The sequence below is a fragment of the Leptonychotes weddellii genome, chromosome 14 (assembly GCF_054177405.1).
Source record: "Leptonychotes weddellii isolate Sample4059 chromosome 14, ASM5417740v2, whole genome shotgun sequence".
Classification (NCBI taxonomy): domain Eukaryota; kingdom Metazoa; phylum Chordata; class Mammalia; order Carnivora; family Phocidae; genus Leptonychotes; species Leptonychotes weddellii.
Window position 1 is genome coordinate 20656550 of NC_138382.1, and position 24624 is coordinate 20681173.

The following is a 24624-nucleotide window of genomic DNA, read 5'->3' on the forward strand; positions in this document are numbered from 1 at the left end:
CCTGCTGTTGCCCAGAAGGAACCAGAGAAAGAGGTCAAAGCTACCCACCTGAGCCAAATGCAGTTGCCCACTCACCATAATGGCGGCCCTGTGTATCTATTGCCTGAAGCACTCAGAATCACTCCTACCCTACATATGTGTTTAACCTGGATTTGCTCCATCTGTTTCCCATCTTCCAGACTCACTGGTAGACTTCAGATCCAAAAATGGTATTCTTTCCTAGATCTGCTTTCTAGTGTTTTGCCATTATCTATTGGGCCTTGGAGAAGGAAGATAGCCATATGCACTACCTTTTTCTTTTTTTAAAAAGAATAATTTTTAATCCATCCTTTACAGAACGTATTTCTGAGGGATTAACTCAAACACCTGCTTTAAGAAAATAAAGTCTTTCTAAAGCCTTTGGGCTTTCCTCTTTAGCCTCAGTGTTCTAAAGTTTCACTGTGATATATATATAAAGGCAACATCTCTATTTATTTATTCTGATCAGCACTCTATGGGCCCCTTCAAAACAATTTCTTTCTTTGATTCTTTTTTCAAGTCACAGTCAATATTATTATATCTCTTCTTGATACCATAACAACAGGTTCAAAAAAGTCACCAACTATATTGATGGGAAAGGGAAAAGGGATTTTTTGAGTTTTCTCAATACATACAAGAATTTCTCCGTAGCTCTCTTAAGTTCTAGGAGTAATATCTTACCTTTCACTGAAAAATACATTATTAAATCCAAATATTGGATGCTATTTCCCTCCCCGCCACATTCTCACTCACTCACCCATGCATTCATAGCACCCCGACGAGGGATAAAGCACAGAGCTGAGCTGTCCAGCATGTTACTAAGCAGCACCCCCACTCTGGTGACCCTCAGTGAAGACTTCAGCCTAACGACCCAGACGGGGGCCAAAGGGAACCAGGACCGGAGCCAAAGCAGCTCAAGCCATTAGCCCTGCTCCAGGCTAATCCTCCTGCTTGACATGAAAGGGCTTCACTCTGGAGAGCTGGCCATTCTCCCTGGTGGTTAAAGTGTCAGCACCTTTGTATAAGCCGCACAGTGTTTATTCTTAAAATCCCAGTTTGGTTTTAAAGCTCACGCCTCTTTTGTATTCGGTCTGGGAACAAGTTAGTCATGAAAGGTTGTCATTTGGAAGTTCATGTTGGAAAGTGAGTAAGTTCTGCTCGCCTGGGTGGTCTGACCACGTTCCTGTCCTTTGCAAATCCGACAGGCATCTAGTTTCTAATCGTAAACACTCAACCACAGATGGCAGCAGGTGTGGGGCCACACAGCTCCAGAGGACGTGCCATTAAACTCAAAGACCTCTGTTCTTCAGGACATCTCATTCAGGGAGGGAAATGGTGAGCCCCAGCGCGGGAAAAGATTTCGGTAACATGTACAATCAAGAAAAGGACTCCTATGTAGAATTTTTTAAAAACTCCTATAAATCAATAAACAATACAATTTTTAAAATCTATATATAACTCAGAAGAAAAATCAGCACAAGACATACACAGGCACCTCATTAAGATATCCAAATAGTGTACAACTATGTGAAAATGTGCTTAACCTCTTTATGGTCAGGAAAATGCAAATTAAAACTATGAGAAATCATTTCTACATCCATTTAAATAGTTAAAATGTAAAACATAGTACCAAGCGTTCGTGAGGATCCGAGGCAAAAGCAACTCTTAGACCGCTGATGGAGCGGCAATGTGGTAGAACCAGCTGGGGAACTGGCATTATCTACACAAGTTCAACGTGTTTACCCTATAATAGGACGATTCCATTAGTAGTTCCATATGCAACAGAAACTTATGCGAGTGGCACCAAGAAATATATAGAATTTTCATAGTAGTGCCTTTGTAGTAGCAAAAAATAGGAAACTCACATGTCTCCCAACAGGAGAATGGATATACAATGGAACGCTATACGGCCACGAAACTGAATGAACTAAAGCTACACACGAGATGGGTGACTATCACAAAAATGAAACTGAACAGAAGCGGACAGATATAAGTGAATACACACTAATGAATTCAGTTTATACGGCTTTCAAAAATGAGTAAAACACAACTAAGGTGTTAAAAGTCAGAGATGTGATCACCTTTGGGGAGGAGGGAGAAGGTAAATATTGAGAAGGGGCAGGAGAGAAGCTTCTGGGGTGTTACCAATTCTCTCTGACTTGGGTGGTAGTTACCCACATGCTTGCTTTGTAATAATTCATCAAGCTTTATATTTATGTTTTGTACAAGTTTCTGAATCTGTTATACTTCAATTTTTAAGGGCTTAACAGAAAAGAAAAAAGGTTATGAAGCATGGGGGACCTTCATGTATTGTTGGTGTGAATGTAAGCTGGGGCAACCCCATTAGCAAACAAGCTATCACTTCCCTAGAAAAGCTCACACTCTATGGCCCTCCAAATTCCTAAGCTAGGAACTCCTTTACATACACTCCCATGAGAATTATTCAAGAAGCCTAGAAATAACCCAACTGCCCATGAGCAGAATGGATACATAAAATGTGACATGTTTGCATCACAGAATATTAGTTACTCAGAAGCACAAACGAAGACCTATAGCTATATGCATCCATGTGGAAGAACCTCAAACACAATGTTGGCCGGGGGGTGGGGTGAGTGAGATGCAAGAATAGAGTATGATTCCATTTATATGAAAGTCAAAAACATGCAAAAACAAAGCAATGCATTATTTAGTGATATATATGAAGTACATTTACAAAAGCAAAATGAGAGAATGAATAACCCCAAATTCAGAATAGTGCAGAGGAGGGAAGAAGGTGATCTGGGAGGGGCGCACAGGAGACTTTAGAGCATCTGGTGATATTCTAATTCATAAGCAGAGTCAGGGGGTCATAGGCGTTTTTTCAACTATTCTTTAAATTACACATATGTTGTATATACTCATATATATTTGTGGTAATTAAAAGAGGAACAATTCCTGCCTTTTTAATAAAAGAATTATTGGATAAAATATTGTACAGTCCAAAAGCACTGCTGAACTGAACAGAACTGGTCAGGAACCTCATAGATATGCATGCAGGGCCACTTTTTACTAAGCTCTACTGTTCTGAGCAATACATAATCATTTATGTTGTCCAAGCAATGGGAAGATTCATAAAGGAGGCCTTCTTATCCTCCTTTTGTAGATGAGGGTTCTGACACTCAGAAAGGAAAAGTGACTTGCTCAAAGTTACTTGGCTAGTAAATGCAGAAGTGAGGTTCAAGTCCAAGTCTGCTTGGTTCCAAAGCACATCTCAGTGCCTGCGCCACCATCACTACCAACATGATATGGTCCAGAGCCATGTGCCTGCCCTCCTACGTGCCATGGCAGAGCATGTCAAAATGACATGGTTTCCATCAGTTCTTAGAGAGAGCCTCTTTCAAATTCTGAACATTGCATCTTATCAGTGATGAGGCAATCCACCCCAGGTGCCTGATCGTCAGACTTGATGGGAGAGCAGCGAGGTCTCAATTTTAATCTAGGTCAGAGATCCCCAGACTAAAGCCTGCAGGCTGAATCCTGACCACTGCCAGGTTTTGCACAGCCCTTGAGCTAAGATTGGTTTTTCCATTTTTAAATGGTTTAAAACAATCGAACAAAGAATAGTAATGCCATGACCATGAAAATTATATGACATTCAAATTTCAGGACCAGTAAATTCTTATTGGAACACAGCCACACCCATCTGTTTGCATACTGCCTATGGATGCAGTCATGCTCCAAAGACAAGACTGATTAATTGCAACAGAAATCCTATGTTCTGCACAGCCTAAAGTATTTACTAAGTGGCCTAGTGTAGAAAAAGTTTGCTGAGCCCTGAGCTAGGAACTGCACACAGGAATGGAGAACCGCTAAATCTAAAGTTCCTTGATTCCAAAAAATGAAGATAAAAACAGTACCTACCGTGAAGATTTGGTGTATACAGTAAACAGTTGACGGATGAAAAGCCATTAGACTAGTGCCTGGCACAGAGCATGGTCTCTCCTCACCCTCAGAATAGCATCTGTTCCCCTGCTAGCCCTGCATGTGACTAAAATCAGCATTATGACGGTGGGGGAAATGTCACGAAGCATGTCAAGATAGTCACAGCAAAACAAAGACCCCTCTTTCAAATAAAAGTCCTCATATTGGTATCCTTTGCTTTGGGTTTGACTGCAGATCTCCAACAGCTAAGCACTGAAAAGACTTCACCTAAGAAGTCACACACAGAGAAAGGCTAACTGCAAGTGTTCAAGTAGGAAAAGGGTTCAAAACCAATGGAGGAAAGGTGGAGACCCTAATGGCACCAGAAACTGAGTCTCCCTGACTCACCGAGGAAGAAAGCATTTAATGATCAGGTTTTCAGGAAGACGCTAAGGCCAATTAAACTTTTTCGTTTGCCCCCTCAGATCTCCCATCGGACATTTGTTTCTGGCAAAAACTCTGCTTGGTAATGGAAAATAATGATTTTCTATCCCTTAAATCTTGCATCAGGCGCTGTTCTACTAAGATTAACAGTGTCTCTAATGAGACATTTAGATGTAAAGACCAGTGATTAGTTGAATTCTTTAAGAGCTAACAATTCTCTAAAAATATGCTATTCTAATAAATTAGGTGAGGTCGAGTAATCACATCTCCCTTCTGCCTATCTGGTATTCTTTTCGCCAAACGGAACACTCTTTTATTGATCCTCCCTTAGCATATCATTGCATAGACTACAAAAGTGTACAGCATCCTAAGATGAGGGCAAATTATTAGTATACATTAATTGTGCATAGCATTAGTGTACATTAATTAAATAAGGTGTGCATCTTGCCAGCAAGGACCTGGATTGCTTGGAGCGTGGTTGGCAGGAAAGGGTGGATTTAGCTCCACCTAATCCATTTGGGTCTTTGCGTTGCAGAATTAAACTCAGCGAAGTAGAACTCTCAACCTGAGTTAGGTTAGGTTTTGCTGTACCTTCATTGCAACTTTGCTTAGATTTAGCTTAGTTGCAACTCTAGGTAGGGTTTACTCACCACTGGCTTCAAATGCTTGAGAATGCTCTCAGAACTTACCCTTCAGCAGGGCTTGGGATCTTAGCACCCATTAGACTCTGGAAAGTTCTCTATGCTTTACAGCCTTGCTCTCAACTTTTTGAGCTTCAAGGAGTCTCCTTTGCTGTCCAGCCCCGTTGCTGGCTCTCAGCACTTCAGAAGGACCTCCCTGTGGTCCTTTCCCTGCTGTTGGCAAGAGCTACACTAACCCTGGCTAAAAGTCTGGAGTGCCTCCGAGGAATTTCACTCAGATCTCCGGCCCTGTCCGACTTCTTCCCTCTTCTCTTTGTGAAGGCCTAGGGCCAAATGGTGGTGGGAAAGTGCAATTCACTCTGCAGCTGGAGTCTTTGAGATCCCAGTCAGTTAAGTCAGCCCACTCATGGCCATGGAAAGCTGACTGAAGATTTGGCTAGTTCCCCCTGACCCCACCTATGACATATTTGTCCTCCTCCTCCCACACCATCAGAAGTGAAAGCAAGTTCAGGTTTCCACTGTCCTAGGAACGACATTCTGGATTTCAGTATTTAGTCTTCTTTGCTCTCAGACTGGTTTCAAAACTATGATTCTGTAGTCTATGTAGCTTGTTGTGTTATCTTGGTGTTGGGGGAGATGAATGTCTCAGGCTTTTCTACATCCTAACTAGGAGAGTCTCCAGTCTGTCACTTCTAATTGTTTAGAGAAGAACAGGATCTCTTACAAACGCCTTGGGGACCATTAGGAACTATCCCTATGAGAGCATTAGATAGAACACTTCTAATCCGGGTAAATGCCATGCTATGAGGGAGACAGTAGTATTGGTCTGGGGCCAGACAAGGATAAGACTCGCAGGAGAGCAGTCAGTTAGGAAGATATCAGAGCACTGTACAGGAAAACACAGGTTTCGGGTCATGGTCTATTGCTTCCTAATCCTAGGGCCTTGGATAAATTAATTTCTCAGGCATCTGATCCTTACTGGTCCAAGAAGGAGGTCCCAAACTCAATACCAATGAAGGCAGAAGGTTAACTGGCCAAGCAGGGATGGTGGCAATGTGGAGAGCAAATGAATCTCTTACAGAGCACTGTGGCTTAGCTCCAGCTGAGTGTTACCACATAGGGGAAGGCCTAGTGTTACCAAATCTCCTAGGTGCAAGAGAAGCTGGGACTTTCTGGCAACTGATTCCATTTTTAAAAACTTATTTGGCCCAAAAAACATATATCTGGGTCACAATGTAATTCAACAACTGTCACTTTATAACCCCTGCTTTGGACTCCAAGAGTCCTGTAAGTGTAATAATGGGGTGTCAGGTTTTTGGCTTGTGGCTAGTGACCTCTGGATATGCAAAGGCTCTGGGTGGTAGTTGTAGCTGTGTATGACTAATAAAAATTAGGAAGCAAATTAATTGTTACCTTGTGAGTATTGTTTTTTAGATAAAATCTTTGAAAACATGAGGTCATGGGGGAGTATAGATGATGAAGGGGCTCCCAGCTTGGTGGTAAAGCAGTTGAAGATCAGTGGGCTAGGTCACTCAATACTTCCACAGCTCCTGACCCAGAGTTGCCTTTTAATAAATGCTTGTTACATGAATAGATGAACAAATGGATGTATGGATGAATCATGAATGGGTGCCTGGATGGATGGACAGACAGATGCATGGATGAATCATGGATGGGTATGTGGATGGAGAGAGGGTTGGATGGATGGATACACTGTTATAAGTTCACCTAAAGTTCAAAAAGTTTTTGACTATGCATAATTCACATGTCAGGTGTGATCAAACAATGTATTAAGTCATGGCTGATTCAAGCTATCAATACTATCCCTCCCTTTTTCTTCAAAGCCATGTTGCACTTTGGTGACGTTGCTCTTTCTCCTTTCAAGTCACTGTAGCCAGATTTTACCTGTATAACAGCGTTGATGGCTTGGGTGCATACATGAGTTGCCCTGGCCCAACCCTCCCCAGAAATGTCCCTGACTCCAGGCCACATAATACAAGGATTCAGTTTTTATAGGAGGAGCATGTGATGCCAAGTAATTCCCTCTTCCAATTCCTATGCCAAATAACAACAGAGAATGGAAATGCATTTGATAACCCACCAAGGAGAGAGATTCCGGGGTTTTAAAATGAGAGACTTGATGGGACACTTGAGTGGCTCCAGTCAGTTAAACGTCTGACTTTGGCTCAGGTCATGATCCTAGGGTCTTGGGATCGAGTCGCACGTGGGGCTCCTTGCTCAGGAGGGAGCCTGCTTCTCCCTCTGCCTGCCCCTCCCCTTGCTTGTGCCCTCTCTCTCTGACAAATAAATAAAATCTTTGAAAAAATAAAATGAGAGACTTGAGAAGGGAAAGGTCACATGAAGGGGGGAGTGGAGATGATGGAAAGCACATCTACAGAAAGATTAGAAGTTGTAAAGTAATCTGATCTTTCCCATTTTCCTATCACATAATAAACATTCTTCCCCAAACTGCACAAAAACATTTCCCAAGGGGGCTCTTGTGATCTGTCCATCAGAAGCACAGGTAGAGGGTATTTATCATAGCAGGTCACTTATATCTCTAGGAAAGCTAGACATTTTTGAAACTATAAGTCCCTGCCAGGATGCACATGATTTACAGAGAATGTGAATCTTGAGAACTAAAAAGAAAATGATTCTGTTTGAAACCCACTCAGTATCATTATTGCTTCCAGCACAAGCCTCACTGCATCAGATCATTATGATGGCAGCTAATTAGATGATTTTTCTGCTCTTTAAGAGCAAGGAATAAAATCAAACCACTTCACCACCAAGTGAGATTTTTGAATATTTGAAAGCTGATGACCTGTGCCTGAAGCTAGTCTAAATGTCTTTGCCACTAACGAGAAACCTGATAAACTGGTATTGAGAGAACTTGCTGAGTAAAAACTCCAGGATAACCTTCAGAGAAGCCTCTCTGGGTTCCTGATAGTGAAATCACTCATATTCTTGATCTTCAACCCCTTCTGGGCACCCTCAGGACTAATGGAAAGGGGATTCCCTTCCCAACCCACATGGCCATGATTAAAGCTGTCTAGAAAACAGTAACCAGGACAGTCAAGAATAAGAGAATGGTCACATCCCTAGGGAATTGTTGGCAACAGCCTCTTCCAGCCACCAGAGGGCTCTGGAAGGAGAAATAACCTATTTCTAAGCTGTCCCCATGCTAGGACCTCATCTCTGTGTACCAAACTCAAATGAAATCTGTAAATTATAAGATTCCTCCTAATACATAGTCTTAAAAACAAATATGGCTCTTTTGTCTTAAAATTATCTACAGATGCAGTCAGTGAAGCAGAAATTAATTCCAGACCTGCTCTGCCATGTGTCTAGAGGTCCGCAAACTAGAACCCACGGGTCAAATCTGGCCCACCATCTGTTTTGTCAATCAAGTTTCATTGAATCGTAGCCCGCTAATTTAGGTATTGCCTTTGTCTTCTTTTGCTCTACAAAAACATAGCTAAGTGGTTGCGATAGAGACTATGTGGCCCAGAAAGCCAATATAGATAGATAGATAGATAGATAGATAGATAGATAGATAGATAGATGATAAATATACAGATATATATAGAGATACAAATACTATATCATCTATGCTGATCTAGAAGAATCATTCAGCCTCAGTGAGTTTTAGCACTAACATCTATTCAATAATGCAAATCATACATCCCCACATCTTCTAGTTTACAGGATATTAGAAGGCCCAACGATGCCTCTATAAAATCTTTCTGAATAAAGCACTTTCACTGCACACCTATCAGAGTGACCAAAATCAAGAACACTGAAAATGCCAAAGGCTGGTGAGGATGTACAGGAACAAGAGAAACTCTCATTCATTGCTGGTGGGAATGCAGCCACTTTGGAAGACAGTTTGAGGATTTCTTTTGAAACTAAACATACTCTCACGGTACAATCCAGCAACCATGTCCCTTGGTATTTACCAAAGGAGTTGAAAATTTATGTCTACACAAAAGGCCTGCACATGAATGTTTATAGCAGCCTTATTCATAATTGCCAAAGCTTGGAAGCATCCAAGATGTCCTTCAGTAGGTGAGTGGATAAACTGTGGAACATACCAGCAATGGAATATTATTCAGCAAGGGATGAGCTATGGATGAAAACACATAGAGAGACTTCAAATACATTTTGCTAAGTGAAAGAAGAGAATCTGAAAAGGCTGCATACTGTAGGATTCTAACGACATGATATTCTGGCAAAGGCAAAACTATGGAAACAGTTAAAAGATCAGTGTTTGCCAGTGGTTGTGGTGGAGGGAGAGAGGAACAGGCAGAGCACAGAGGATTTTTAGGGCAGTGAAACCATTCTGCATGGTACTATAATGGTGGATACATGTCATTATACTATTGTCCATAGAGTGTACAACACCCAGAGTGAACCCTAAGGCAAACTATGGATTGTGGGTGATAATGATGTGTCAGGGTCGGTTAATCAATTGCAACAAATGCATCACTCTGGTGGGGATGTTGATAACGGGGGAGGCTATGCAGGGAGAATAGGGGAAATCTCTGTACCTTCCACTTGATTTTGCTGTGAATCTAAAAAATAAAGTTTTGGGGGGCACCTGGGTGGCTCAGTCAGCTAAGCATCTGCCTTTGGGTCAGATGCAGGGTCCTGGGATCAAGCCCCGCATCGGGCTTTCTGCTCAGCAGGGAGTCTCTGCCTCTGCTCCTCCCTCTACCCGGCTTGTGCGCTCTCTCTCTCTCTCCCAAATAAATTTTTTAAAGTTTTTTAATAAAAAGGTTTAATTTAAAAAGTCTATTAGTTAATGAGATTGCAAAGGCCATTAAGAGCTGTTTGCCAGCTATCTCCAGTTTGCATCTTCTTTGCCATTAGGTAGAACCATGTGACTCGTTACGGCCACAGTGGTTAAGTGGAAGTGACAAGTATTACTTCCAAGCTGAAGCAAGACCTTCCGGAACTCTCTTTTCCCTGTGGCTCAACAACTGGCAAATTCAAACCTGTCAGTGTCCTGAGTGACAGTGGTGAGCAGAGACTTCCAGCTGACATCTGGTAGACACATAGCAGAACAAACAATAAGCCTCGCTTGTTCGGAACACTGAAATTTTGGGATTGTTTCCTCAGCAAAATCTAGTTTTCCTGACTAATATAAAGATGATTGATAACTGTTATTACATTTATAAAACTGTCACTTCTCCCTACCCTACCCTCCTGTTCAGATGACACATTTAAGGAAGCAAAGTTGCCCCAACCATAAATTCCGATCTCCATTCACAAATCTCTTAACATCTAAAGGAATCTAAGTTGAAGGAAATTCTAACTATACTCTTGGTCTTCTATTTTCAAGCACCTCAAAATTCCAGAGAGTCTCTCTTTCTTCCCCCTAAAGAACTTCCTTATTCATGGCTGTCTATCACGCCATCTTGGTTCTATCTTCAGGCAGCGTGTAGTCTCCCAGAGAGGTTCTTCCTCCCTGGCTACTTTTTTCCCCAAGAATCGCAGCTTTAGTCCCTTCCTCAGAAAGCACAGAGGAGAGGCGCCTGGGTGGTTGAGTCATTAAGCGCCTGCCTTCGGCTCAGGTCATGATCCCAGGGTCCTGGGATCGAGCCCTACATCAGGCTCCCTGCTCTGTGGGAAGCCTGCCTCTCCCTCTCCCACTCCCCCTGCTTATGTTCCTTCTCTCGCTGTGTCTCTCTCTGCCAAATAAATAAATAAAATCTTAAAAAAAAAAAAAAAAAAGAAAGAAAGAAAGAAAGCACAGAGGAGAACATTTCCAATCAAGTAAAAAGGCAGAAGATTTGTGAACCCACACAGGGAAGTATGTTTATCTCACTGTAAATCATCATCACCATTCCTGCTATAGTTTGTGTCGTGCCTGCCATGTCTTATTTTCTTTCTCCACTGGTTCAGAAACCAGGCATGAAGCAGGAGGTTAAGTTTTGGGGCCTCTCAAACCCCAACAAAGGCCAGCTGAATCCTCTCAGGTAGTTTCTGTGACAACAGTTCAATGATCACACATCATCCCTTTGTTGTGTGGGAGGGTCATGTGTGCTGGGATGACCTTGGAGAGTAAGATGGTAACACCTTGGTACAGACGCTATGGTTCTCTTCCATCTACAACTCCTTCCTGACATTGTTGGGTTTGCAAAGCAATGCAACCAAAGGTCCAATTTCCCACACCAGAAAACTCAACACTTTCACAACCTGCATGCAAAGGGCCCACTGAACCCCCAGAGTAACCTCAGACTCTATGGCAGGTTTCCAACCAATTCTAGAAAGTCTCTCCCCCCTCTGCACTGTCAGCTTGTTCTGCTCTTTCTTATCGTCCCATCCAAACCTATAATCTCTCTCTGCTGCACTGATGAGGAAGGAAAGGCACAACTACTTGAGGATGAGCAAAAATTCATTGGAAAATACCCTCTGCACCTCTCCGTGCAACATCACATAATTTCTGGCTGTTTTGTCCTTCAACATACAACTCTGACTTCTTCACAGGAGCTTTCTGGATGTTACAAATGCACAGTGCTCCAGAACAGCCCAGCTTCAATCAAGCCATGGCATTCACGTCCAAGATCTATAACCCATGGCTGACTGATGACCACTCCTGCTCCCCCTGGTGTAGGACGACTACCTTCAGGGTTATCAACAAACGCAGGTTTGGGCATGAGGTCCAATCCACAGCTTTCTGATTATAAAAAGCAATCTGGAATCTTCTTCGATGCCCTCATTTACTCACGAAAGTCAGTGGGTCACCATCTTGATGTAAGGTTGCTCAAAACTCTCTTCTTTCGTTTTCAGGTCCATGGCATCTCTTGTTTGGAGAGCAGAACTAACTGGCCCTCCTTCTCACAGTCTCTTCCCTCTGGCACCACTGCCACGGTGATCACTCAACAGCACCCACGTGACTGACTACTGATTGCCTGACGACTGCTCAGCGGAGTTTATAAGAGTATGGGTGTCGGACGGGGCGCCTGGGTGGCTCAGTTGGTTAAGCGACTGCCTTCGGCTCAGGTCATGATCCTGGAGTCCCGGGATCTAGTCCCGCATCGGGCTCCCTGCTCGGGAGGGAGTCTGCTTCTCCCTCTGACCCTCCTCCCTCCATGCTCTCTGTCTCTCATTCTCTCTCTCTCAAATAAATAAATAAAATCTTTAAAAAAAAAAAAAAGAGTATGGGTGTCGGTGTCAAGTAAGAGCAAGGCTCAAGTCCTGACTTTGCTGCTAACAGGGCAAGGCCTTAATCCACTCCACGTTGTGCTTTCTTCACCTTGGATTGGGAGCAACAAGAGCGCCTCCCTTGTACAGTTTAGGAGGACTGAGTGGACACACATAAGACTCTAAGCACAGTGTTTTGGCATCCAGGAATGCTCAATAGATGTTTGCTAATATCATAGGTCCCCAGCATTTGAGGTCCTGCAAATTCTGGTCACGGCAGGCCCCCTGATTCCCATTCCCACCAGTCCACATAGTGGATGCGATGCCTCTCCCGGAGGTTCTCGCTCTGTGCTGCCCAGACGCTGCTCATCCACAAACTCCTCAGCTAGAATACTGGACCTTTATTTTTACCTCTATCTACCATTCTCATCCCCAAAATGTAAAAAAGAGTAGTCAGTGTCCTGTATTTTCGACAAAGCTTTTCATTAGGAGACAATACTCTCAAATTACCCATAGAAAGGACACGTTGCTTTCTGAAATCAGTACAATTTTTTGATGTCTAATCATCTTTATCTGTTAAGAACAAAGGTCATCTTTTCAAAGCTGAAATATGCTGCCACCTTTAATGCCCACGTGTATACTCTGCTCAGACTCACCAGAAGGGGGAGTGCCTGCGTAAAGTAGGGAATTCAAGCACTCCCTGTCGGGGGACAGTTCCTTGTTCCAGAATTCATAATCTGGTGGCACTATATATATTTATATTTATATAAAATATTTATATATTTATATAAAAATAAATATTTTTATATAAATATATATATATATAATTACCAGAGGTCCAGAAGATAAGAGGCATCTTAGTTCTTACAGGTCTTCATCCATACTTGTCATAACATAACCCACACTTATTATTACCAAAGTGGATTTTTCCATGATTTGCACAGATCTAAATTCTAGTTACAGACTAGAGTACCTGAGTTACCTGATTCTAAGTTGTCAATGATTCCTATCCATGCTCCATTTCATACCTAGTAGCCTATGCAGAGCAGAAGCATCACAAGGATTAAGAGCACAGACTCTGGAGCCAGGCTGTGTGGATTCAAATCCTGACTCTGCCACTTGCTAGCTTGGGTAAGATGCTTAATCTTTGTGCCTCAGTTTCCTCATCTGTAAAATGGAAACAACCATGGCGCCCATCTCCTAGTCATTGTGAAGATAAATGAGTCACTATGAACAAGTGCTTAGAATGGTGCCTGGTACACAGTGAATACGATATGTGATTTTGCTACTTCTACTGTTACTACTCTGTAGTTAGTCACAATCATCCTGGAGCACCACAGACAAGCAGTAGAGCAGACACTGAATCTGTCACCTTGAAAGCAGCTCAGCAAAGGAAATCTCATCGATGGATTTCATCCTACTTGGAGTCAAAGCTTCCAGCAACGGCCACAGGAAAGGAAGAGGCGATGCAAAATTCACAATAGAAAGGATTACTTACTTACCCTAGATTTCACTTACAGTAACTCACGGTGGTTAAAACCCATAGGAAAATATATGGCTCTAGTAACTGTGGATAGTTCACAGACAGCCATCCAGGGGACCCTGCGCTATGGAGGATCTTCTCAGTGCCCAGAAAGATTGCTCTACCACCTGAAACCATCCACTCATACATTACCAATCCTCTTATTTCACAACACGATTTCCACATTTCCTGCAGTAAGAATACTTTCTCACTCCCATCATTCTTCCAAATGTCTACCCCTATTACCTGAGTTCATTTTTATGGATTTCCACTATTTTTCTTTCCAGCTTCTGTGACTGCTTGGGGAAAATCTCAAACTCACTGATGTAATTCTCAGGATGCTCATCAGGATCATAATCGCCGAGCTCAGCTGTAACCAGTAAGAAATAAGAGAGAGAAGGATTAACAACAACAAGAATAGGGTACTTGTGGAATGGTTCCTGCCACCCAAATGAAGAGCTGGCAATAAGCTCACCCTACAAAATGTATTTGTATCCATGGGAGGACCACAGCCTGAGTGTCTAGAAGCCCATATTCTAACTCAGATTTAGCCGTATGAGCTTGGGTACTTGCTAACCTCTTCGAGTCTTGTTTTCTACATCTATATAATAAAGGAATTTAAATAGTTGTTTTTCAATGGGGCACTATTGGCATTTGGGGAGCTAAACAATTCTTTATTGTTTCAGACCTTCCAAGGCATGTTAGGACATTTATCACCCTACCCATCAGGTACTATGTGTTAGTAGCACACCTCCGCATTGTGACCAACACAGATGCCCCCCAGTATTTCCAAACATTCCCTAGGATGTTAGTGGGAAATCATTGGATGTCCCTCAGGGTTCCTTTCATAGCTGATTTTCTGAGTCTAGGAATTCTACAGCTGGAACTGCCTGCTCTGAGATTTGTACAAGTATGGTGCATCCAATAAAAAAAAAAATCACAACATGAAGGCACCCAAAAAGACTGCAGTTAAAAATAAATGGAATGCTCCTTAGATTAAAGAATGTAAATCTAAGCATGGGCAACCATACCAGATGAAGGTTGTTGCAGGGTTCTAATACAGAGCACCTCCAGGGGGTCTTTAAGGGCAAGAAGAAATGCTGGCACATCTCTGAGCTTCCAGAGGGTCTAGGAGAGGATGGACCTCAAATATGCACCAACCACAGCCAGGATCAGCAAAGGTGATGCTCTGGCCATTGGGATACTTTTTACTGATTGCACAAGACTGCTAAGGAAAATGGGCCAGAAGGGGCAAGTGTCTCAGGCACAACTGGCCAGGAAAGAAGATTAAAAGAGGGTGGGAAAATTGTATTAGAAAAACTTGATCACCAACATGACTTTGTAGTAGATAAAAATCAATATGCCTTGAGCACATCTGCAAAATCACATCCAACTCTGTAATTTGTATCTACTGTCCTTTCATTGTTGAATCATCTAATGACTACAAAAGGACAAAACTGGGAGGAAAGCAAAGCTCTTTAAAGCTTCCTAATAGAATTCAAATTACAGAGTTCTTAAAACTACCTAAAGTGCATATCCCACATGAGGAATGATTTTTAAAATAAGACCCAAAATACCATCAACCATAGGAGGGAAATCAATCAAATCAAGTTAAAATACTTCTGTTCATTAAAAGTCATCATAGTCAAAATAACAGACAACAAATTGAAAGAATATATTTGCAAAGTCCAACACTGACAAGGGCTGATATCTAGAATAAAGAAGTCGTCCCTACGAATCAATAAGAAAATGGGTAGGAAGACCAATAGGAAGATGGTCAAAGGATATAAACAGCCAATATAGAGAGATGCTCAAACTCATCAGTAGTCAGAACTATGGAAACCAAAACAAGACATCACTTTACACCTGTAAGATTGGCAAAACGTTTAAGAAGTCGAATGATTCTGTGTTGGCAGAGATATGAGGAAATGGAAATACTTGTACACTTCTGGAGGATCCTTGATGCGTGCAGCTCTTCTAAAGAGCAAGCTGGGAATATTTAGTCAAATATTATAATCCAGCAATCGCACTTCTGGGCATATATTCTAGGAAAACACTAAGTACAAGAAAGGATATGAAGGCAACTTGGGTGTTCATTGTTGGTGGGAACAATAAATAAAACGGATACTCTGCAGGATACTCTGTAGCAATTAAAAGCAATAGATGGAAACCCAAAAACCTGAACAGATCCCCAAAACAGTGTTTTCAGCATAAGAGGATTAAAACGAGTTTGTTTTTTTTTTTGAATGGATCACTTTTTTAAAATTTTTTATTGTTATGTTAATTAAAACGAGTTTTATAGCCCCATTTAATTTATAAAACTTAGAAGTATATACACACAAAACAGTGTAATCATTGATAAGGATGTATGCAAAGTCGAAGATCTTTATGAACCCCGTCGTTGCCTTTCGGGATGGAAATGGAGAATAATGAAAAGGAAAATCAACCAATCAATCAATCAACTGATGGATCCAAAGGGATCAGTGAAGAGAATAAGCCATCAACTGATGATTAACTCAACCTGAGTTTCAAAAGATACACACATAACACACCTATGCCCACACCCACACATACATATCACCCTGTGAGCCGGCTATGGACCTGAAAATTTAGGAAACGATATAACCCAATGCCTCCATTTTCCATGGAGAATGGACCACCAATACAAAACTGGGTCACTTTCAATGCAAATGTCAGCTTGCATGGTGGTTGGTGAGGTAGGGCTTTGTCTGGCAAGGGCGGTGGGGGGTTGGCCCTCTTTTCAGGAAAACTTGTGAGATAAAATGAACTTGTACTGCTAAACACTGCAAATGAGCAGCTTGGAAAATGCGAGAAAACTAAGAGAAGAAATGCCATGGAACGTGCACTAGGTTGCCAGCAAGGTAAATGTCAATGCCTCCCACATCACACGCCCTGCTTTCTTGTCCCTTAAAGCTGGACTTTAACTGACTTCACCTGAAGCAAAAGGCAGTTCATAAATGATTCAGGACTTTTAACTATTCAGACTATCAAGAGGAGTTGGTAAGGGAGGATAAAGTTGTGACAAATGCACAGTGGATGGCGTGCAATCTGAAATAGGCCCTAGCATGTTTCCAAGGGAATTTAACTGTCAGAAAAATCCAAAGAGTTGAAGCAAAAGGATGAGTGCTATCAGGTGATGGTAAGTAAAAAGGGCAAGGTTGGCAATGCATTTCCCCTGGTTCAGAGAGGACTCATTCCAAAAGAACATGAGAGACGGGATGTTCCAGGGCCAACTCCCCCAGGAGCCTTCCCTGACCACCCTCGCTGGGTCAGAAGCCCTCCTGAGGTCATAGCAGGGACCTGGCTGTCGCTCTATTGAGCCATTCACAGATCATCACACTGCCTGTTTACTTGTCTGTCCCTCTCCCCCTCCTCCCTCCCAACCAGGGACTTCCTGACACAGTGCCTGCCTCCTAGCAGATGCTCCATACATGTTCAGAGAACACGAACAAATAAATGAAGGAGGTAGGGAACCAGCCGCTCTTTCCCAAGCAGAGAAATAAAGCACACAGTGGTGCAATTTAGGCAAATGCCCTGGTTCACTTAACGTCATTACTGGAGAACCTACTGCATGCCAGACACAGGGATACTATGGTGAAAAATGCCCCTGGAGTTCTACTTCTGTGGAGTTTAGATTCTACATCGAGGGAATGCATAAGAAGTCCCCAAACAGCTCAACGACGTAATTTCAGATAGAAGTGCTTAAAAGACAACAAAACAGGGGTAGGAGACAGAATGTGGTGCAGGAGAGAGGCTACTTTAGTAAGCCCAGGAAGACTTCTCAGAGGAAGTGACATCTGAACTGAGTTCAAATTCAATTCTGAATATCTGGAACACACCAGGCAGAGGAGATAAGACTGACAATCCCACCATGTTGCTGTTCTGCAGGAGGAACAGGAAATGATATAATTTTTACCAAGCAAATAAATAAAGAGGTTCCTAGGGTTTTGTGTATCTGTGTTGCAATTTGCATTATGAAAGAAAATGCATTGCACGTATTGAATAGGCTCGCTGTATTCAGTACATAAAAGTAGCAGCACTCTGGGTGCAGCCTGTGTTTTATATACTGAGAATATTCTGAAGCTTCAAACACACTCCTTCAGAGAGGGTTAGCAAATAAGAAGCCACTGAAAAGTCACACGGCCTCCTGCTTTCGAGTCCTTTCCTCCACATTCCCTCTCTCTCTGTAAGCATAAACAGGTCCACCAAAGCAGATCTTAATCTGCATTTCAATGATCTCTAGAGCTGCTGAAAGATTACCCCAAGCACCAGAGAACATCATGAATCCAGCTTTTACTGGATTTGCTACAAATGGCCCATGGACAATGCTGTATCTTAGAGCCGAAAGGTCCTTTTGGTGTCTGCCAGCCCGTTTCCAGCTCCACTTTCTCCACAGCATCGGTGCGCATGGTCAGGGATAACAGCGCCGAGGGCCCTGATTGTCCAGAGGGAGACTTGGTGGCTTTATTTCAAACATAAAACAGGATGGTGAGTTTCCCGTTACAGATCCATAGCGAGCAGTGTCCTTGGAGACCTGACCGTGATTCACTAATGCCTAAATGTGTTCTGAAATGCTCATGTGCTGGTCTGGTGCTTGGATTAGTATTGATCTGCTTTTCCCTTACAGAGGACAGTGCACTCTCATCAGGAATTTGCAACCTCGAAGGGAAGGAGGAAGACTATGGGTTTTAACATCCCTAAGCTCTGCTGTAAGAGAGGTTTTGGGAAGCACATACTCCACCGCAGGGCAGAGGGAAGGACTCTTTCCCATCACCTCACCGTATCACTGTAGTTCCGATTTTAAACTTGAATATCTCCAAGGGTTTTAACACCTCTGCCAAAATCTGCTGTGCAGCACTAGATGGATCCCAGGGGAAGGGGAAAGCAACACAGACACACTTCAGAATTCTCGGAAAGCACACACACCAGGAAACAGGGCCCAAGGAACTATTTCACCACACAGAGCATCCCACGGGGACAGTCGTGGGTGACAGTGGAACCCCGGGAGAATGACGGTGTCTCTCATAAGCTGTGAATGAAGCTTGGAATTGTGAAGGCAGACGATGGTCATGATGTGCTTATGACCCATCATAAGTGCCTATGTTATTCCAGACCCTTTATAGAGAGGACATGATCACTTACCTGATAACTGTCCTCCTCTCTCTCCCTCCCCTCCTCTCCATCTCCCTTCTCTTTTCCTCCCCTTCTCTCATAAATACGTCATTAGCTTTCACACCACAAAAGGCTGGATCACCTGGGTCCCTCCCAACAGGCCTTGCTCCAGCTGCCTCCCAACTGGCCCAGGGGAACAGAACACCTGAGTCATTCTTTGCTCGGGTCCTGAGCCCACCCCCATGGCCGTGCACCACCTTCGGCCCAGGAGACCACTTTCCAGATGGTTTTTTCTTATAGGTGGAAACATCCAGAAGCCAATAGCTGGGTCATAATGTGCTTACTGCTTCCCACTGCCCCACCCTCTGGGGCTTGTTCAACCCTGAAAATAAGTCTCAGTGAAGGAGGCACGCCACCCCGTTTAATATATGCTTAAAGAGCTGAGATAATTTGTCTGTGCTGAAATAGCCAGTAGATGGGGAAGTGAGACTCGACTTGATATGACAGACTGTGAGCCTGGCGCTCTCCTCATCGTGCTCCATGGCTAGAAAAACTGAAGAGTTCGAGACGCTGCCCATGGACACGTCTCTACACATAGGATTATATATAATATCTATTTTTGTATATATTTTGTCTATTTATATTTATTTATATGTATAATTTTATAATTTGTGTATAATTTTTAATTTTTAAAGTATTTCTAAAGAATAAATAGAATGTGTATAGAGAGAGAGAGAGAGAGAGAGAGAAATGCGTTTATATATATACATGCTTTGACATTTTATTTCAAACCGTTTTGACACCTCCCTCCCTCCAACAGACTTTTCCCCCTCAACGTACCCGTCGGGCACCGCGCCCCGTGATCAGAGCTCAGAGCACCCCACCCTCAGAGGGGGCGGGCAGCCACGGCCACACTTACCTTGAACGATACAGGCACCCAGACAGGCCGCATCTGAAAAGGAGCAGAGCAGCCGACCGTGGAAAATATCTCTTTTAATCTGCAGGTACAAAAGATACCTGCAACACAAAACGAGCGAGAGTCACCCTAGGTCCCGGCTGAGGCCTGGAAGAAGTGGAAGGACCGTTCATGCTCTATCCACCTGCACACTGCCAGAACCACACCAGCCCCTCGGAGGGCAAGCGGATGAAACCAAGGGGCCCTCGGGATTCAGGAAATCTGACGTGACTGTGACCGAGGGCGGCTGGCCCTTCTTAAAGAGACATGAGGACAGAGGAAAGCCACAGGGCCCAGCAGCCACGGGTCCTGGAAGGAACACCCACGCGGTGCCAACCCCACCTCCCCCCAGTACAGGTGGCCCACACCCTGTGTGAAATGGAGAGTCCACAAATGGACTCGACCGGTATCCAGAGAGGAGTCTCAGGGGCAGACCGACTCACGTTAATCAATCTCAAAAGGACTTGGTTATGAGGCCAGAAAGCCAATTTGTTCACAACTAGATGTGTCCTCTGGTTAGTGCCCCGTCCCCCTCTCCAGGGACGGCGAGCTCAGGTGCCCACAGAGCCAGGGGAACCTGATCATGAGTGAAATGGGCCGAGCGAAGGGGGTCCGGGGGGGCAGAATGGAGAGCGCGGGCTCCCATGAAGGGTCAGCTGGCCACGCAGAGCCAGCCCAGGGTCACAGCGCAGAAAAACAGGCCAAGCACAGCCCGCTTTTCCAGAAAATCAGAGACTGGATTTGGAGGGAAAATCCTTTGAGTTTTAAATTTTGCAACCAATTCTGTTTTTAAAAAACACTGTAGTGCCAAACAGAAAATACACACAGGCCCAATTCAGCCCGGGGAAAGGGGCACGGGTGGGTTTGCTACCCCTGGCTCAGGCTCACCTGGTCACCGCCCCTTTCATTCTCCGGGCGGATCAAGCCCTCTTCAGATTTACTCCATCTCTTAGCCAAGTTGATTCTTTCCTCCAAGGCTCACACCTGGGGTCTACTGCTTCTGACTAAAGTGACTCTGCAGGTAAGGTGTGTGCAGATTCTTTGTTTAGTTCCCTTTAATTCTCAAAGACCAATCTTTTTTTTTATTCCGGGTTCTTGGAGCCAGGTGGGGGCAGCACTCAACTGGTCCCAGTTATCGATTCCAGTGCTCCAGTGATCTGCTCTCGACTCAGTCTCTGAGGAGCCATGTGCACAGCCCCATTCAGACAGCGTGACTAAGGTGCTGAGATCACGAGTGCTGTCGGCCCAAGGGCACTGGAGCTCCCCAACGCTGGGCGCTGGATCATCTAAAGCACACTGGACACACTGAAGTATTAGGGGCTCACTGCTGTGTGCACTTGGTGAATCTCTGTCCCACACCTGCTTTATGTTGTATACTGGGCTCTGGGCATACTGCAGAGGCTCAACTGACAGGCACTCTTTGTCCCTGACTTTGTATGAATTGTTTGCAGGGAATAAAAGCAGTCCCTAAGAAATGTCTTATGCAGAGTCTGGTACACAATTTGCCAGAGAAACAGCATTACACTTGGTAGGTAAGGACCCTGTAGAGCTCCCTATGTGAGAGCCTCGCACGCCTCAGTGAGCACATGAACTACCCAGAGATCCTTCGAGAATGTGGAATCCGATTCAGGAGATTGGGGTGGGGCATCGGAGTCCATATTTCTAATAACTCTTTCTAATGGTGAGGCTGTGCCGCAGGCCCATGGTCCACACTTTGAGTACCTAGGTTCCAAACCAGTGGTTCTCCACGCTGACTGCACATTAGAACCACCTGGGGGAGCTTTACAAAAAAATACCAAGCTGTGGACCCTGCCCCCAAATCCAATTAAATTGGAATCTGGGTCCTCACAGAAACATGTACACAAGTTTTCATAGTACTAAAAAGTAGAAAAATCCAAATGCCCATCAACTGATGAATGGATAAAATAAAGTGGAATATCCACACAATGGAATAGTATTCAGCCGTAAAGAGGACGAAGTATGGATCCACTCACACAGCATGGATGGGCCTTGAAAACAGCACGCTAAGTGGAAAGAAGCCAGACATAAAAGGCCACATATTATAGGATTCTATTTGCATGAGATGTCCAGAATGGGGAAATCTAGACAGACTGAGTAGATTAATGGCTGCCGGGGAGGCGGGGTGAGAAGGAGGGGAAACAGGGAATGACTGGATGGGTACTGGCTGATAGAAACGTTCTGGGATTAGATGGTGGCGATGGTCACACAACTTTGGGAATACACGAAACCCACTGAGGTGTGCACTGTAGCATCTGCCAAAAGAAGCTAATACTTTTGAAAATCAACTTTCTTAGAGTAGTTCTCAAATTCTGACATGCTCTAAAATTACCTGGAAGGCTCATGAAAGTTCCGATTGCTGAGCCCTGTCCCAGGTCTGGAACCGGGGCCAGGTTCCCAGGTGCTGCTGGTCTGGAGACCTCAGTTCGTGGCCCTTGGCCATAGACCATTCAGATGACCAAGGTCACCCAAATAGGATCCAATCTTTCCTTTTCTAAAGACTACAAACTTCCAGGCCAAATGAAGTTTGTTGTCTATTTGTTAAATGTTACACATTGAACAAGAAGCATTCCTTTTTGATGAGGTTAGTAGTGAAAAATAGTTTCAAATAGCTATGTACTGATGAATGAGAGGTTTGGATTCTCATCTCATATCTCTGAAATTAAGTTTGACGGAAGCTTCCAGAGAAAAGAAAATCTGCTTTCATAACATCCAAGCTTGGGTCCTTGGGATCAGTGATCTCTAGAGATAATCATGGATTACTGTGCATTCGACATAATCCACTGAGCCTTAGAAATAGCTTCAGGTTCAGATACTCATTTTTTAATATAATAGCCACCAAAAAATAATAATAATGCATCTCCTTTTAGTATCACTCCTGTATGAAAAGATTAAGCAACAAAAGCATAAGAGGATCTGGGGCATACATTCTGGTGCCACCATTAACAATACTGCTTCTCTATCTAACATGAATTTAAAGATGGTGCTTACTTAAAAACAAAACAAAACAAAACAAAAATACTTTGATTACATTCAATTGTATCCAACATTTATAAAAGCCCTAGAGATCTAAAGAATTTTAAGAGGACTGTGTGAATGGAGAGATAAATGAAGGATAAAAAGTGATCTCAAATATCCTTTTTTATGAGTATTTGTTGTTTCACTCTTTCCCATCTGCCTTTTCCCCAATGTTTCTTTACCTCTAAGCAAGGTCATGAAGGTGATCTTAAGTTCTCATGTAGCAAATTCTTCTTAAACTTTATAGTAACCTTACAACAAAATAACAAGTTATCAAAAGAAAAATGAAACTTTTTAGAATGCAACTTTTTTAAAATTTACATTCAATTAGCCAGCATATAGTACATCATTCGTTTTTGATGTAGTGTTCAATGATTCATTAGTTGCGTATAACACCCAGTGCTCATCACATCACGTGCCCTCCTTAATGCCCATCACCCAGTTACCCCATCCCCCCACCCACCTCCCTTTCCACAATCCTCAGTTTATTTCCCAGAGTCAAGAGTCTCTCATGGTTTGTCCCCCTCTCTGATTTTAAGATAGAGTTTAAATCGTAAGTACCGGGGGCATTCCACAGTTTCTAGATTCGTTTTGAATTCCAAGGATTGTTTTGACTAAGAAAAGCCCATTTCTGTCTGTGCAAGGACAGAGCATTGTCTTAATTTCCTTTGGAGACATAAAAATGTTCACAACCTTCCACTATTCATACCTCAGCTATTCAGTCAAATGCAGGGAAATGCTAGCAAATCCAATTGAGAAGAATTGGACTGGAGTTATTAACTAACACTTCGTATTCTTCTACTTTCAAATGGGACTTTTCTCAACAACAAAAGATCCATCCTTAACTTGCATCGTGACACATATTCAATTTTTATCCTCCAGACAAGATTATAAAGAAAACAAATGACAAAAGTGAACCGTTTTGACATCTGACTAAATAATGCCCGGCATCAGTGTTTGATTTAATCTTTCTAATTACATTATCGGCACCCAGAGGGCAGGACAAACATGGTTGGTTTTTTGTTTGTTTGGTTGGGTTTTTTGTTTTTTGGTTTTTTTTTTGGTAGTTCATGCAGCCCCTGACACATATCACATGATTCCACTTATACGAAATGTCCAGAATAGGCAAAATAAATGAGCAGCTGACTCATTTATGATGGTACAGGGGTCTTTTTTGGTGATGAGAAAATGTTTTGGAATGGGTACAGGGGTCCTATTTGGTGATAAGAAAATGTTTTGGAATGAGATATCGGTGATGGTTACCCAACAATATGAATGTACTTAACGACACTGAATTGTACACTTGGAAGTGGTGAAATCAGTTTATGTTACGTAAATTTTACCTTAATATTTTTAAAAAGCAGGTCAGATTGCAAAATGCCCACCACCACTTATAATGGCCATTATTTATGTGTCCCTCGTTTCCACCTGCCCCCATCCCTAAGCACAGACCTCACTAATGGCTGTGTGCAAATTAATAATAGAGAATGGCACCATCTGCTCCCTTACAAGTCACCTCGGTGCCACGGTGGTCAAGCTTTACTGAAGACTCAGGAATAAGGAGAAAGCAAAATATCCAATAACCCAATGCATCACCTTGCATCTCTGTTGCATTCGGACCTACGCTGATTATTTCAAGACATGATTGTGCACAGTGATTTTTGTCACCTAATCAGAGTCTCGTCAAGAACTAAGCATTATTGCCTTCCTGGGACCCTACTCAGCTGCACTGGCTGGGGCTGTTCTCAAAAGCAAAACCCCAGGAGGAGGACTGAATATGGCCCCAGCCCAGGAAGATCAGAAGGGAGGAGACGGAGAATTGGAAA

General features: G+C 43.1%; 1 protein-coding gene across 2 annotated transcripts in view; it reads right to left on the reverse strand.

Moving 5' to 3' along the window:
* FRMD3 (FERM domain containing 3) overlaps positions 1-24624 on the reverse strand; it is a 273925-nt gene that overhangs the window by 71243 nt on the left and 178058 nt on the right. For both annotated transcript variants that reach the window (XM_081802886.1, XM_081802885.1), the window contains exons 5-6: positions 19727-19824; positions 13921-14044 (exon numbers count right to left, since the gene is read on the reverse strand). In XM_081802886.1, the coding sequence (XP_081659012.1) occupies positions 13921-14044; positions 19727-19824 (222 nt within the window). The remainder of the gene's footprint in view (positions 1-13920; positions 14045-19726; positions 19825-24624) is intronic.